We start from the raw sequence: 16,710 nt of genomic DNA, 5'->3' as shown, positions 1-16,710 counted from the left end.
TTGGGAGTAATATCCTCTCCTTCCCTGGATATTAGAAAACAATATCATCGGCCGGGCGCAGTGGCTCACGCCTGTAATCCCGGCACTTTGGGAGGCTGAGGCGGGTGGATCACGAGGTCAGGAGTTCAAGACCAGCCTGGCCAAGATGGTGAAACCCTATCTCTACTAAAAATACAAAAAATTAGCCAGGCGCGATGGCAGGCGCCTGCAGTCCCAGCTACTCAGGAGGCTGAGGAAGGAGAATCATTTGAACCCGGAGGGTGGAGGTTGCAGTGAGCCAAGATCGTGCCACTGCACTCCAGCCTGGGTGACAGAGTGAAACTCCGTCTCAAAAAAAAAGAAAACAGTATCATCGGGGTGAACACCCCCTGCAATAATGGGAGTAATATTTTCTCTTTCACAGGCCATTAGGAACAATATCACAGGGGGTGTTTACACACCCTGCGATTTTGGAGGTAATACCCTCTGCCCCCCAGAATATTACCAATAATATCAAACGGGTGGTGTACACCCCCTGTGATATTGGGATAATATCATTCTCTCCACCCCCGGATATTAAGAACAATATCACGGCGGGGGATGGTACACCCCCAGTGATATTGGGAATAATGTCATCCTCTCCTTCCCTGGATATTAGGAACAATAAATATCACAGGGGGGTGTACACCTTCTGTGATATTGGAAGCAATATTATCCTCTCCCCCGCTGGATATTAGAAAAAATATCACACATGGTGTACACCCACTGTGATATTAAGAAGAATATTACAGGGTGTACACCCATTCTGACTTGAGGAGAAATAGCTCCCTAAAATATCACAAGTAATATCACAGGGTATACAGTAATAGCTCCCTAGGGTATTACAAATACTATCACAGGGTGTACACCCACTGTGATAACAGGAGTAATACGTCCCAAGGATATTACGAATAATATCACAGGCTGTACACCCACTATGACATAAGGAGTGATATCTCCCTAGGATATTACGAATAACATCACGGAGTGTACACCCATAGTGTGCACCCACCCTGATATTAGGAGTAATATCTAGCCAGGACATAGCCAATAACAGCACAGGGTGTACATACATGACGTACACCCACTGTGATGTTAGGAGAACTATCTACCTAGGATATTACGAATAACATCACAGAGTGTACACACATGATATACACCCACTGTGGCACTAGGAATAATAACTTTCTAAGATTACGAATAGCATCACAATATAAACACATGGTGTACACCCACTGTAACATTAGGCGTAATTTCTCCCTAGGATATTATGAGTAACATCTCAGTGTGTACACACATGGTGTACACCCACTGTAACATTAAGGGTAATATCCCCCTAGGATGTTATGAATAACATCACAGGGTGTTCACACATGGTGTACATGCACTGTAATATTAGGAATAATATCTCCGTAGGGTATTATGAATAATATCACAGGGTGTACAGCCACTGTGATATTAGAGGTAATATATCTCTAGGATATTATGAATAATATCACAGGGTGTACACCCACTCTGATATTGGGAGCAATATCTCTAGGATATTACAAATAATATCACAGAGTGTACACCCACTGTGATATTAGGAGAAATATCTCTCTGGGATATTACGAATTATGTCACAGAGTGTACACACATGGTGTACACCCACTTTGATATTAGTGATATCTTCCTAGGACATTACAAATTATATCACAGTGTACACCCACGGTAATATTAGGAGTCAAATCTCTCTTGCTTATTACAAATAATATCACAGGGTGTACACCCACTGTGATATTAGGAGTAATATCTTCCAATGATCCCCAGTGCACACCCTAATAAACTTCCTGCACACTAGTCTCTGCCTCAGAGTCTGCTTCCCATTGAGCTTTATTTTCAAAAACTAGAAAGACCTTCCAAGGATCAGAGGCTGGGGCTATTGCGTGGGCTAACTAAGAAACTTCACCCACTGCTGCAGCAGGGCACCCTGGCTATTGACCAGTGGCTACCTATGTTTCTTGTATTCCCTTTTCTGAATAGGAACGTGTGTGTGTGTCTATGTATTATTTCCCTAACAACTGAAAATTAGTCATATTGACATTTTAGCCCTTAGCTTAAAGTAAGTTTCTAATAGGGACCATTGATGCACCATGGCCTGGAAAACATCTTTGCAGAAACTTATGTGACTATCTTCTTCCATTTGTGCTGGTAAGACAATATACCTTAAACAATAATTTTTTGTTTGTTGTTTGTTCCTTTGTTTTTAAAGACAGTGTCTTGCTCTGTCACCCAGACTAGAGAGCAGTGGCACAATCATAGCTCACTATGAAAGCTGGGTAATTTAGAAAGAAGAGAAATATATATCTCACAGTTCTGGAGAGTGGGAGGTCCAAGATCAAGGTTCCAGCAGATACAGTGTCTGGTGAGGGTTGCTCTCTGCTTCCAGAATGGTGCCTTCTTACTGCCTCCTGACAGCAAGGTGGAAGGGGGCAAAGAGGGATGAATGCTGTGTCCTCACATGGCAGAAGAGATGGAAGTGCAGGCAGCTCTCCAAAGCCTTTTTTGGAGTTGGGGTCTTACTCCACTGCCCAGGCTGGAGTGCAGTGGTACGATCGTAACTCATTGCAGCCTTGAACTCCTGGGCTCAAATGATCCTCCTGCCTTAGCGTCCCAAGTAGCTGTAACTACAAGCACATACCACCATATCCAGCTAAGTTTTGAAGTTTCTTGTAGATACAGGGTTTTACTATGTTGCCCAGGCTAGTTTCGAACTTCTGGCCTCAAGCGATCTTCCTGACTTGGCCTCACAAAGTTTGGGATTACAGATGTGAGAGCCACAGCACCTAGCCTGAAGCCTCTTTCTTTTTTTTTTTTTTTTCTTTTTTTTTTTTGAGACGGAGTCTCGCTCTGTCGCCCAGGCTGGAGTGCAGTGGCGCAATCTCGGCTCACTGCAAGCTCCGCCTCCCGGTTTCACGCCATTCTCCTGCCTCAGCCTCTCCGAGTAGCTGGGGCTACAGGCGCCCGCCACCACGCCCAGCTAATTTTTTGTATTTTTTAGTAGAGACGGGGTTTCACCGTGGTCTCGATTTCCTGTCCTCGTGATCCGCCCGCCTCGGCCTCCCAAAGTGCTGGGAGGTGAGCCACCGCGCCCGGCCTCCTGAAGCCTCTTTCATAAGGACATTAACTCCATTCATGAGGGCAGAGCCCTCATGACCTAATCACATTCCAAAAGCCCCTATCTCTTAATGCCATCATTTTAGGGGTTAAGTTCTAACATAGGAATTTCAAGGAGACACCCACACTCAAACCATAGCAGTTTTTATCAAAATGGGCTAAATATTATTCAGTTGGAATTGATTACTGTTATATAAGAATTTGAACTATGAATGCTGTATTCTTTCTTCATCTGGGGAGACCAATTGTCCTAAAAGTGAGGCTTCCTCACTTTATTATGTTTTATTTTTGCAAATAATACTTCATTCAACAATCAAACATTGCTTATGAAATTTTTTTAAACACTATAATGGAAATGTTGGGTGCATATTACTTGATTTTTAGTTCATAAGACATGGAACCATGAGATGCTACATATAGACCTAAGGCCCCTTTGCAAATGTTTTTGTAATTTGGACCATCTTTAAGCTACACCATTCCTCTGCTAATCAAATCTTTATTATGGCATTTACTTTAGAGTCTTGATCTCTATGCAACAATGACTCCCATTAGCAAGTAGACATTTTCAACTTGCTCCACCATCATTAAATTTTGGCTTATTAATACAGGGTTTCTTGGTTCCAGAATGATTATAGTTGCAATTTACTGATTACTCTGCATATATCACCTCAGTTAACCAACAAAACAGGTATTGTTACTATGTTTTAAAGAACTGGAAAATGAAATGTGGAGCAGATTTGGTTCTCTGGAAGCAAACATAGATAGATTAGGGATCAACAACTGTGAAAGGAAGGGATCAGAGGAATAAACTGTGATGTAGGCCTAATATACCCTTGGCAACTCAATTGGGAGCTCTGGATCAAGTATTGCCCATCAGCTTCCCATGTCAGTTCAAAATGGCCAGAAATGGCCGGGCGCGGTGGCTCACGCTTGTAATTCCAGCACTTTGGGAGGCCGAGGCGGGCGAATCACGAGGTCAGGAGATCGAGACCACGGTGAAACCCCGTCTCTACTAAAAAATACAAAAAATTAGCCGGGCGTGGTGGCGGGCGCCTGTAGTCCCAGCTACTCGGAGAGGCTGAGGCAGGAGAATGGCGTGAACCCGGGAGGCAGAGCTTGCAGTGAGCCGAGATCGCGCCACTGCACTCCAGCCTGGGCGACAGAGCAAGACTCCGTCTCAAAATGGCCAGAAATCTGTACACTTTCCTTGCTCCATCATTGGATGCAAGCTGTCATGGGAAAGCATGACCTTGGCCAAGGTGTGTCTCAACTGAGCAGACCTGGGAGAAGTTTACAGTTGGACGTACTCTGCCTATTGCATTCCCCCCATCTAAGAGCAAACACATCCTTGAAGAGGGGATCTGAGAAGTGCATTTCTGTGTCTACTGCAGACTCTAAGAACATAGAAAATCTATGAAAGTTTCTATAGCTAGTAACTGAAAAAGCTTTGATACCACATATGTGATTCAAAAGCTTATATCCCCTGCCAACTCATAATTGGTTTCTAAATATTCCTTCAAACTAGTATATCAAAATCACCTTTGGAGCTTTCTAAAAATAGGGATATCTGGCCTTCACCTTGTGAGATTCTGATTCAATGGAAATGGATAGGATTAAAAAATTCCACCAATTTTATAAAAAGTGTCCAGGCTGATTATAAAATACAGTAATGTATAGAAACTATTGCTTACAATAACATTAGTGAAAAAATGACATCAAATAGAAAAATGTCAAAGATTTTAAATGCTGGATTACTTTTACAGTAAAGCTATGGAATGTTTTTGGGGAAAGTTAAAAAGATCAGAACCAAGATTCATCTCTTTGGGGTTGTCTAACATCAGGGGCAAGACTTTTCCAGGATCCTGTGTCGTGTTTTGTGATTGCTGGTTCTCTGATCATCTGGGGGAAAAATATTGCAGAAAGTATAGCTGCTTCATCATTCATGAAAGCAACTGAGTCTGCAAGTGAACTGAAAAATTTGCCCTCCAAGTAGTTCCTGAGATGTTTTCTAAAGAGAGTTTGAAGTTACTAAATTCTATTTCCTTTTTGTCTTTCAACACAAAACTGATTAGACGTTCATTTTTAAAAATTGTTTCAATATGTAATGCAATCGCTTTCAAGAATGTAGTAAACTCTTTAAATTTGCGGGATCAAACAATATACATAATTATGATGGGATTACAAAAGTTATAAGCTTAAGGCAAGATTGACTTGTTACTGAGATAATAAACTTTTGAGTCTGGCTTCTTTCTAGAACAAAGACAGGAGTGAAATTCAGAGGCAAGGTTTTATCTACAGTGGGACACTCAGGACTCTACCTGTGGAGGGATAAAGAGCTAGGCATGCTAATAAAAGCAAGAAATATATAAATCTTTTAAAAATACATTAGATGCTACATAAGATTTTTTCCAAATTTTGTCTAATTAGCATGGACTTTTTTATATGAAAAATATTTAATAGTGACATAACAGTTTTAAGCTGAGATAAAGTTAATATGATCTCTCTCTGGTTTGGGCTTATGTAACCCATAAGCCATAAGGTTATGGTTTTTGACCTCTGGGCCATTTTAAAGGGACAATGAGCCTTGCTTCAGCTGCCTCAAGAAGCTTTTACTCTGCTGTGAACACAGGAAAAGGAAGGAGGTGTGAAAATATGGCATTAATATTTCCCAGGATGTTTATTTGATTAGCAACAGAAATTCTAAAAGGCTACGTGTACCCTCTCTGTATTATACTATATTATAGGACCAACACTAAAGGTGGATGTGAGAAAGTCGTAATACTGGTTGAATGAGTTCTTTAAAATCAGCAATAGCAACTCATTCATCATTCATCTCCAACGATAGCACATTGTCTATTTGACTCAATAAATACCTGATAACTGTTTTTTAATTTTAATTTACCCTTGGCAACTCAATTGGGAGCTCTGAATTAAGTATTGCCCATCAGTTTCCCATGTCAGGTCAAAATGGCCAGCAATCTATACACTTTCCTTGCTCTTAAAACTTTCCTTGAACTTAAAACCATTGAAGTTTGGCCTTGGAATAAAATCATCAGTCTCTGAGGAAAAAACTTATATAATCGACTTCTGTCAATGATCACAAATGCCACAAATCTAGGTCTCTCACTTGGAGTCTCAAATGGCAGGTGAATTTGATTAGCTCCTATGACTATAAGCTAAACTAATTATTACAAGTGGTTGTGGAGAAAACAGTCCTATGGTGGCCTGTGCTATCTGATCTTGAACTTTTCCATTTCTTCCTTTACTGTTTCTATTCTACTTCATCGAGACAACAACTGCATGAAGAATGTTTAAAATGGAAATTTCCTTTAATTGATATTCAAGATCTCCTTTAGATTAGAACTTTATTATGTAGAGAGAACATGTAGCCAATATTAATGATGATCTTGTTCCATTGATATGTATCCACAGATTAAAGACGGCTGCTCTTCCTTCTTCTGTTGAGGAAGTGCTTCCTGTCACTCATTTTCTCCATAACCTCAGATAAATCTTCACTGGTTTAATGACAATAAGCATCCTCATCTTACCATGACATGTACAGGAAAAAAAAGAAACCTAAAATCTTTTACATAAAAGAAGTTTCATAATCACAAGCTATCACAAAGGGGAAAATGTATACTTACCATTGATAGTTTTACCATAAATTTCCTGACCTTAATTTGATTAAAATCTCAACTTAAAGACTGCAACAATATAGATTTCTTTAAAGCTTAATTGCTCATTTCACTGAACGCTGAGTGCAGGAAAAACCTCAAGCTGGGGCAAAAACATGGTAGAGCGGAAGGAGAAGTTAAGGACTGAGCTGCTTTGCAGATCAGAGTGTTTGAAAGTGAACAGCCAACCTGACAAGAAGCAAAACCACAGAACAGAGTACCACATCGTCTTTCTGTTCATTTTGTTTCACAAAATCATCCAGGCTCTTCCTACTCTCCTCTCTTACCACCTCTCTCTTCTTTTTTTTTTAGTTATTTCACAGATGCCACTGGGGTAGGTAAACTGACCCAACTCTGCAGCACTCAGAAGACGAAGCAAAGCCTTCTACTTGAGCCGTTTTTCCATCCCTGATATGTGCAGGAAATGAAGACATTGCCTGCCATGCTTGGAAATGGGAAATTATTTTGGGTCTTCTTCCTAATCCCATATCTGGACATCTGGAACATCCATGGTAAGGCACCTGCTTAGGTTATTTCTGGTTTTATTTCTCAGGGGGTCTTGGAGGCAACATTTGCCCTTGCTGAACTTATATGGTGTAACGTTTATACTAAGTGGGTAATCGTAGATGAAACCAAGCAGTTACATTTGCTTACCGAAGACATTGTAGAGCATAAACCAAATTAGAATATAGTATTCACCTGCCTGATCATAGGCATCACATCCATAGCTTGGCTGACTTTCTTAAAAACATGTTGATGGTAAGAAAAGAGAACTGAGTAGATGTTATAAATAGTTAAGTACAAATCTATCACTACTTCTTGCAAAAATGCTCTGGCTGCCATACTGATAATGAATAGATAGCTCATTCTTTCCAAACTGAGTGCAGTAGAGTGTTGCAGTGCTCAGTTGGGTAGGAGAGTTGTTGCAGAATCGGAGTTATACATATCTCCACGGTTACCCTCAGATAATATTGCCTCTAAATAAAATCTCTATACTTGCTTCATTGGGATGTATGCCTTGAGAATACCGATTGAGAAAATGCTACAAAATATAGGAACAGAACTTTTCGTCATTGCTTCTATTTTGTTGAAAGGGAATGGTTCCTACTTGGTTGTCAATTGAACACAGAAAATAAGTTGGATTCTGCAAAGATGATATTTAGCCACCCCTGCAAAGACTTTATGCAGGCAAAAAAAAAAAAAAGGGCAATTTCTTTTTTGTTGTAAAGTCGCTTCCTACCTTATATTGACATAGGAACCCACATATTATCAAGAGGAAAAACCTATGAGTGGCTCATCAGAAGCTTCTGATTTTTCAGGTTTTTTTATTTTTTTAAGACAGAGTTTTGCTCTCGTCACCAGGCTGGAGTGCAATGGCGTGATCTTGGCTCACTGCAGCCTCTGCCTCCCGGGTTCAATCGATTCTTCTTCCTCCTAGGTTCAATTGATTCTCCTGCCTCAGCCTCCCTAGTAGCTGGGATTACAGGCACCTGCCACCACGCCCAGCTAATTTTTGTATTTTTAGTAGAGATGTTGGATAACCCCAATTATCCAACATCTGTCCTACCCAACTGAGCACTGCAACACTCTACTGCACTCAGTTTGGAAAGAACGAGCTATCTATTCATCATTAGTGTGGCAGCCAGAGCATTTTCGCAAGGGATAGTGATAGATTTGTACTTAACTATTTATAACATCTACTCAGTTCTCTTTTCTTGCCATCAACCTGTTTTTAAAGAAAGTCAGGCAAGCTATGGATGCAATGCATGTTGGGAAGGCTGGTCTGGAGCTCCTGACCTCAAGTGATCCACCTGCCTCAGCCTCCCAAAGTGCTGGGATTACAGGTATGAGCCACCATGCCCAGTGATTTTTCAGGTCTTAAATATTCTGTCTTATTATTCCCTACAAGCACACATTTATCAGTTTGGATACTGCAATTTTAAATTAGAAAATCTGACCACTGAGGTTCTATGGTAAGTCCATCTATAATTTTAAACTGTGTAGTTTGGAATATGTCTCTATGATGCCAGGATGCCACACAACTAAATGCGAAGTCAAAAAGTCTTTAGTTACCCAAGCATCTTTATGTTTGTAAGTATCTAGTATTAAGTCAACTAGGTGCTTAGATGGTTGACTGAATTTTCCACCTTCCATCAGATGCTTACTGTCACATAGCTACAACTGGAGTCAAATATTATTAAATAGATTTCTTCCCCATTTGAAGGATACGTAAACTACTTTCTATGAAATTAAGAACGATGAGTTTCAGTGCTAAACCACATTGATGGTGGAGTATGACATTTATTTCTCCCAATGTGCAACCTAGCATTTGCAAAAGTGAACTTGGCTGTTAGAAATGGGTTAATTTACTGGCTCTGCCACTTACTGTATGGCGTTAAGTCTCTTCTCTTCTCTTTAGTTTCCTCACTTGTACAATAGAGATAATAATTGTACCTAAATTATGAGGCTGCTGTGAAGACTGTAAGTGCAATAATATGGGTAAAGTGCCTAGCATAGTAAGTGCACATATTAAAGCGCAATAAATGTTAGTGGTATTTTTCCTAAATTATTTTCACCATGGAACCTCCATGTAATTAAATGAGAATTATGTTTTAACATTATTATTTAAAATAGTTGAGTTTTTAAAATTAAAAATAAAATAAATAAGTACAATATGTCTTGCAATATATTTAGCCCAAAATATAGTGAATCAAATTATTCAGAAAATGAAATATGGCTGGGAGCCATGGCTCTCGCCTGTAGTCCCGGCACTTTGGGAAGCCAAGATGGGTGGATCACCTAGGGTCAGGAGTTTAAGACCAGACTGGTCAACATGGTGAAACCCTGTCTCTACTAAAAATATAAAAGTTAGCTGGGCGTGGTGGGAGGTGCCTGTAGTCCCAGCTACTTGGGAGGCCGAGACAGGAGAATAGCTTGAACCCAGGAGGCGGAGGTTGCAGTGAGCTGAGATCACACCACTGCACTCAAAAAAAAGGGGAAAGACTTGAGTGAAGTGCTGGTCAGATACATACCAGTTGATATAATGGATTGCAGCAGCAGTTGCATTAAAGCTATAGGTTAAGAGAAGGAACATTTGGTGAAATTTGTTCTCCCAGGTAGAGCTGATGGCTCCATTTCTTAAAACCACATTAACTACCTTATATCTTGGGGATTTCCTGTGATTTATTTAATTGCTGAGTTCTTTACAGTAACACATTTTCAAAGTGTTTAAAGATAGCCTTTGAAGATTTTTCCCCCTACTTCAAAGCAATGTGAGATCCCTGTCCTTGTTCCTAGGAGTGAGGCTGCATATATAATAAGGCTGGAAAAAATGTAATGTTCTCTACAAACTTCCTGTTTAAGGTCCTTCTTTATTACAAAACTATGCTTGCTTACTTTTTGTGTTTCTCCAAAAGATTAGAGAAACTTGCCCCTCAGTGTGTGGCATACAGTTTCTGTCCTGATAGAAGTAATAAAAATGTCAACACATTCCCTTCATGGGTAGATCATGCTGGCAAGAACTAGACTGCAAGTGGAAGTGTCTCTGCCCATTGTCTGCCCTGTTGTCCTGGACCATTTGTCTGAGGCTGCCCTAGACCCTAGTTCAGTTGAGGATCAACCAAGGATTCCACCTTTAGGCAGGCAGGAACACTGCAGTTAATGTCTGGGTATTTCCTAGCACCATATATGATCCAGAATAAAGGCAGTTGAACTGTTTGATTGATTACTGGTTATTGTGATTTTTAAAAAAAGCAATCCTAGTCTGGTTCAGTAAGGGAAGGACACCTGTATTCTGGCTCTTTTGAGAATGCAGTGGTATTCTCAAAGGACCAGCTTTTAAACACCATGTTCCACATCCCACACAGATTGTTTTGCTCTACCACAAACTGGCCATATCTTTGGGTCAAAAAAAAATCATTCCTTGATGTTCAGGTTTTGTAGCACAGTATCTTTATAATGCATATTTCTATGGCTTCAGCTATTTGTTCCTATTGAAATGTGCATATGGAGGAATGCTAGAGATAGAGATCTGTCTTCTGCCAAGTGCCTATGTATTGTTACAACAATGCCTGCCATATATTAAATAAATGTTTAGGAATGCATTCTGTGGTTACAGGACTTCTTGAATTAAAGCATGAAAAGATTAACCTTGTGCTCATTGCAGCCTTGAACATACTTTTCCTATCACAGAGAAGTTTTTAAATTTCTTGCTTCCTCTGTCCTACTACCAAAGTTTCCTCTATTGTAAAGTTGAGGTCAAAACTATTTATCTTGCCTCATTGGGACTTTCCTACTTAATTTCCATTATTTGTGAGTTTCATCTTTATGTAGAGTTCAGAATTGTTAAAAGAAAAATATTTACAGGCATTTGTAATCAGGTCCAAAAAATAATCATTTTCTTTGTTCCTTGGAGAAGCTGTGTGGTATAGTGGCTAAGATCAGGGACTCTAGAGCCAGACTGCATGGATTAGTATCCTATGTCTGCCATTTAATGGTTTTGTGACTATAAAATCTCTGGTTCTCAGTTTTCTCATCTAAAAAAATGGAAGAATAATCTTATAAGGTTGTTGTGACTATTAAGTGAATTAATTCCGTAAAACACTTAGAACAGTGCATGGCATGCCATTAAGTGCTGTGTATATTTAGCTAATTTTTTTTCTTTTAGTCCAATATTTCATTAGTTTAATAGTCCCGTTAAAGTAACATTGGGTGACAATTGGGAATCAACCACAAATAAAAATTTGGAGTTCACGAAAGTCTTCTATAAATTACTCTTGATATTATTATCTACTCTTTTTTTTATCTCTTCTAAAAAAGGAAAACAGGATACATGTGCAGAACGTACAGGTTTGTTACATAGGTATATGTGTAACATGATGGTTTGCTTAACCTATTGACCCATCCTCTAAGTTCCCTCTCCTCTCCTCCTACTCCCCAACAGGCTCTGGTTTGTGTTATTCCCCTCTCTGTGTCCATATATTCTCATTGTTCAACTTCCACTTATGAGTGAGAACATGCAGTGTTTGGTTTTCTGTTCCTGTGTTAGTTTGCTGAGGATGATGGCTTCCAGCTTCATCCATGTCCCTGCAAAGGGCATGATCTCATTCTTTTTTATGGCTGCATAGTATTCCATGGTGCATATGTACCACATTTTCTTTTTCCAGTCTATCATTGATGGGCATTTGGGTTGGTTCCATGTCTTTGCTATTGTAAATAGTGCTGCAGTAAACATACGTGTGCATGTGTCTTTATAGTAGAATGATTTATATTCCTTTGGGTATATACCCAGTAACGGGATTGCTGGGTCAAATGGTATTTCTGGTTCTAGATCAAGGAATCGCCATACTGTCTTCCACAATGGTTGAACTAAGTTATATTCCCACCAACAGTGTAAAAGCGTTCCTAATTCTCCACAGCCTTGCCAGCATCTATTGTTTCCTGGCTTTTTAATAATCGCCATTCTGACTGGCATGAGATGTTATCTCCTTGTGGTTTTGATTTGCATTTCTCTGATGATCAGTGATGTTGAGCTTTTATTCTTATGTTTGTTGGCTGCATAAATGTCTTTTTTTTTCAGATGGAGTCTCACTCTGTTGTCCAGGCTGGAGTGCAGTGGCGCAATCCCCGCTCACAACAAGCTCTGCCTCCCGGGCTCACGCCATTCTCCTGCCTCAGCCTCCCAAGTAGCTGGGACTACAGGCGGCTGCCACCACGCCTGGCTAATTTTTTGTATTTTTAGTAGAGAGGGTTTCACCGTGTTAGTCAGGATGGTCTTGATCTCCTGACCTCATGATCCGCCTGTCTCGGCCTCCCAAAGTGCTGGGATTACAGGCGTGAGCCACCACAACCAGCCAGTGTCTTCTTTTGAGAAGCGTCTGTTTAGGCTGGGTGTGGTGGCTCTTGGTGCCTGTAATCCCAGCACTTTGGGAAACTGAGGAGGGTGGGTCATTTGAGGTCAGGAGTTCAAGAGCAGTCTGGCCAACATGGTGAAACCCTATCTCTACTAAAAATACAAAAATTAGCTGGGCGTGGTGGGACACGCCTGTAAGACCAGCTACTTGGGAGGCTGAGGCAGAATTGCTTGAACCCAGGAGACAGAAGTTGCAGTGAGCCAGGTTGCACCACTGCACTCCAGCTGGGTAACAGAGTGAGACTCTGTCTCCAAAAAAAAAGAGAGAGAACTGTCTGTTCATATCCTTTGCCCACTTTTTGATGTGGTTGTTTGTTTTTTTCTTGTAAATTTATTTAAGTTTCTTGTAAATTCTGGATATTAGGCCTTTTTCAGATGGGTAGATTGCAAAAATTTTCTCCCATTCTGTAGGATGCCTTTTTGCTCTGATGAGAGTTTCTTTTGCTGTGCAGAAGCTCTTCAGTTTGTTGCAATTGTTTTGGCATTTTTGTCATGAAGACTTTGTGAGAAAAATGCCAAAAGCATTATCTGCTCTTATCCTTGGTCACCAAGAAATGCTAATAGTGTTTGAGAATCATGCGCTTGAGTTGTATTGTGTCAGTGAGTTGTATCATATGCGATTTGCTTCACTTTTCTAATATTCTCCATTCTCTTACCTCAAAATAAGCTCAATATTTTGTACCTTTCTAGTATACTCTCATGGTTATGAACCTGATTTACATGTTTATCTCAATGGAAGAAGTGGCTTATGTGCATGTGTCTATGTGTATGCATGCAGAGATGTCATTTTTAATATGCTCAGAATCTAAACATACAATTTGAGATTCACTTAGAACAGAGTGCAGAAGAGTGTTAGATCAGTCCCAGGAAAACATCAAGTTTAGCTGGCAGAGCTCTTTAATTTATCTTTTCTGCCTTCTTGATAACCATGTTCATCTCATAAGCACAACCTGGAACTCACACACATCACAAATGGCCTATTATCCAGTATTTGGCTACAAGGGAGGCTGGGGCATTGAGATTTTTATCTGGGGGGTTATGGCCCCACTTCATTTTCCTCTATATTATTAGAAGATGAGAATTAATACTGGAAAACATTTAGCAGATTCTGTCCACATAAGTTTGTTTAGTATCTTCAAGGGCTTTGAAAATGCCAATGAATCTCAGTGTGATGTCTGTGGTAGGATGTATTAGAGTTGTGAGGAAGTATCTGGGAAGAAAGAAGAGATGGACTTTCCCTTTCCAATCATAATACATAAGCCACACTTAATCTGAACATCACAAGTAACCACCCTTCCACTGAAGTCAATATTTAGAAATACTCATGTTGGTTTCTGATCAAATGCCAGAGGTGCTCACTGATGCTACTGTCAACAGCTTCTCAGGTATGCTCTCTGCATTTGCTGCCCTATGTTTCTTCCTAAAGTCCCTGTGACCAAGGTGGAAAACTTAGCCTCTCTGAAGGACAGGGCCTATGTGTAACAGGCAATCAAAATCTCTCTGGACCAGAGCTATTTTCTACATTGTCAACATAAATCATTGTTCTTTAGGACTCATTAAGTTGACTAGAAGCTTTTACTATTCAAGGGTGATAATTACATGTTGACCAACTAAAACCACCAGAAACTCATCCTTGTTACATAGAGTAGACAGGGCTCTAAGGAGTGCAATGCATATGAATCCTCTGGCCTAGAGAAGCAAAGTCAGTGACAAATAGGGTATAGAACTGCAAGGGGACATTTGTGACTTGGCAGAGATGTAATGAAGAAGTCCTGAAAGCAAGCTTAGAAAATTATCAAAGGACAAAGTTTTTTTTCAATTTTCTAGTTTTGACCAAGGCAAGCCTTGCTGGTTAATATATTTCTGTAGAATTTCCTCTCCCACATAAAAGAAGAGCATGCTTATATTGGATGTGCTGCCTTTCTTCTATTATATATATACATATATTTTTGCCTGGTGTATATACTAGTTATTATGCACCACTGCTGATCCCTAGAATTGTTGTTGGGAGTAATTTTTCACAGCAGAGCCTTCTGTGTTTCCATCTTGTCTTTACCATTCATAGGCTTTACACCTCTGGATAATGACTCAACTTCTGTGTGATTTCCCTAAATTCATCCTATCAGAAAACATAATAATATCTGGTACTTAATGTTGTTGTTATGTGCCAAGCATAGTGCTAAGAATATTTCCTATATCTTCTCATTTACTTTCACAACAACCCTACTGGATAAGAGCTTGTGCTTTGGAGTTAGCCAGGCCTAGGTTAAAGTCCTAGTCTTGACTCTTCCTCCTACCAGCTGGTGACCTTGGGCAAGTGGCTTATATTCTCTAATACCCAATTTCCTCAACTTAAAGGCCATAATAGTAATTCCCTCATAAAATCATTGTGAGAGTCAAATGAAACAATACATGTTTGGTATCTAAAAGTGCCTACCTCATAATAAGAACTTTGAAAATATTAGTCATATTCTTTTTTTCCTCCTGTTAAGATGGATCTAGGTTGGGTCTACAGCGTATAGATAATGTGAGGTGGAGGGTACTTGTGGGCAAGTGGCAAGGAATGTGTAGCAGTGATTCTGGAGGTGATCTCCTAAATGTAACTTAAACTTTCTATTCGGCATCTGACCTCATGACCTCTAAAGATCTCTTCTTGGCCGGGCATGGTGGCTCACGCTTGTAATCCCAGCACTTTGGGAGGCCGAGGCGGGCGGATCACGAGGTCAGGAGATCGAGACCATGATGAAACCCCGTCTCTATTAAAAATACAAAAAATTAGCCGGGCGTGGTGGAGGGCGCCTGTAGTCCCAGCTACTCGGAGAGGCTGAGGCAGGAGAATGGTGTGAACCCGGGAGGCGGAGCTTGCAGTGAGCCGACATTGCGCCACTGCACTCCAGCCTGGGCGACAGAGCAAGACCCTGTCTCAAAAAAAAAAAAAAAAAAAAAAAAAAAGATCTCTTCTTGTTCTACTCTTAAATATCTCAAGGACAGGAAATGACATGGGGACTTTGTAAGCTTTGCTAAATGTCGGAAAAAGCAATGACAAACAGTAGAATGACTGATTTTAGACAAAACAAGTTCAGAATTATTCCAAACATGATAAAATCAAGAGATATATGGCTTAAAGTCTTCAGTGGCTCAATACAACTGCATTGAAGAGATCAGTCTTCAAATTTACTTGCCAAATAGTCATACTACACTAACAGTGAGAAATTCTAACTGTAGAAGAAATTGCTTTAAAGTGTGCTAATACCATATGAAAGTAAATTTAAGGAAAAGCTTCATATATGAATATAAGAAGATATGTTTTTATAAGAAGGAGATTTTTAAGAGGAAATAATAATAAAAGATGATTGTGAAAATGCTCTCAATTTTCTTGTTTCATGGTTCTTGTTTTTTTTTTAATAATGGACATAAATGTAGATTTATGCCCTGTGTATTCTTGGCACTAATACTTTCCAGTTCCATTTTTGTGAAGGAAATTTTACATTGTGTGTGTGTGTGTGTGTGCGTGTGTGTGTTTACCCAGGGAGAAAATGGCTTTTCTTGTCTAAAGACCAATATCAGGTAATATCCACAGAGAATAAGTTGAATCTACTATTGCATACTACATCCTTGTCTGTGATCTGTATTGTCTGTGATTTGTATCTTTAGTGTTGTTTTTCAGGTAAGACATATGTAAATACACTTTCATTTTACATAAGGGACTGAGGGTCAGTCAGTTTTCATTGTACTCATGAGGACAATCACAGGGTTTTCCTTAAAGTAACAATAGTCACTTTTATAATAGAAGCTCTGATTTTAATATATGTGTGCGTGTATCATACTTATTTAATTTTCTCCAGGTATTCCTAGTACTTCTGAGAATAAATGACTTATGGAGTGGTTTATTTACCATAGAGTTAAATAGACATTACATAATACATTTAATAGACATTACATAATACATTA

At 39.7% G+C, this 16,710-nt stretch overlaps 1 protein-coding gene across 3 annotated transcripts in view; it reads left to right on the top strand.

Annotated features, from left to right (window-relative positions):
- Positions 1 to 6,765: 6,765 nt before the first annotated feature.
- Positions 6,766 to 16,710, top strand: part of BTLA (B and T lymphocyte associated) — a 37,285-nt gene continuing 27,340 nt past the window's right edge. The window contains exons 1-2 of one of the 3 annotated variants that reach the window (XM_055259848.2): positions 6,766 to 7,065; positions 7,161 to 7,360. In XM_055259848.2, the coding sequence (XP_055115823.2) occupies positions 7,273 to 7,360 (88 nt within the window). In that variant the 5' untranslated portion in view covers positions 6,766 to 7,065; positions 7,161 to 7,272. Of the gene's footprint in view, positions 7,361 to 16,710 lie in introns of all 3 variants that reach the window. The other 2 variants (XM_063630076.1, XM_055259847.2) reach the window with 2 other exon arrangements.

This window comes from Symphalangus syndactylus, chromosome 21 (genome assembly GCF_028878055.3).
Source record: "Symphalangus syndactylus isolate Jambi chromosome 21, NHGRI_mSymSyn1-v2.1_pri, whole genome shotgun sequence".
Lineage (NCBI taxonomy): Eukaryota > Metazoa > Chordata > Mammalia > Primates > Hylobatidae > Symphalangus > Symphalangus syndactylus.
The sequence above is the reverse complement of the archived record's forward strand: the minus strand, read 5'-3'. Positions and strand labels throughout refer to the sequence as shown.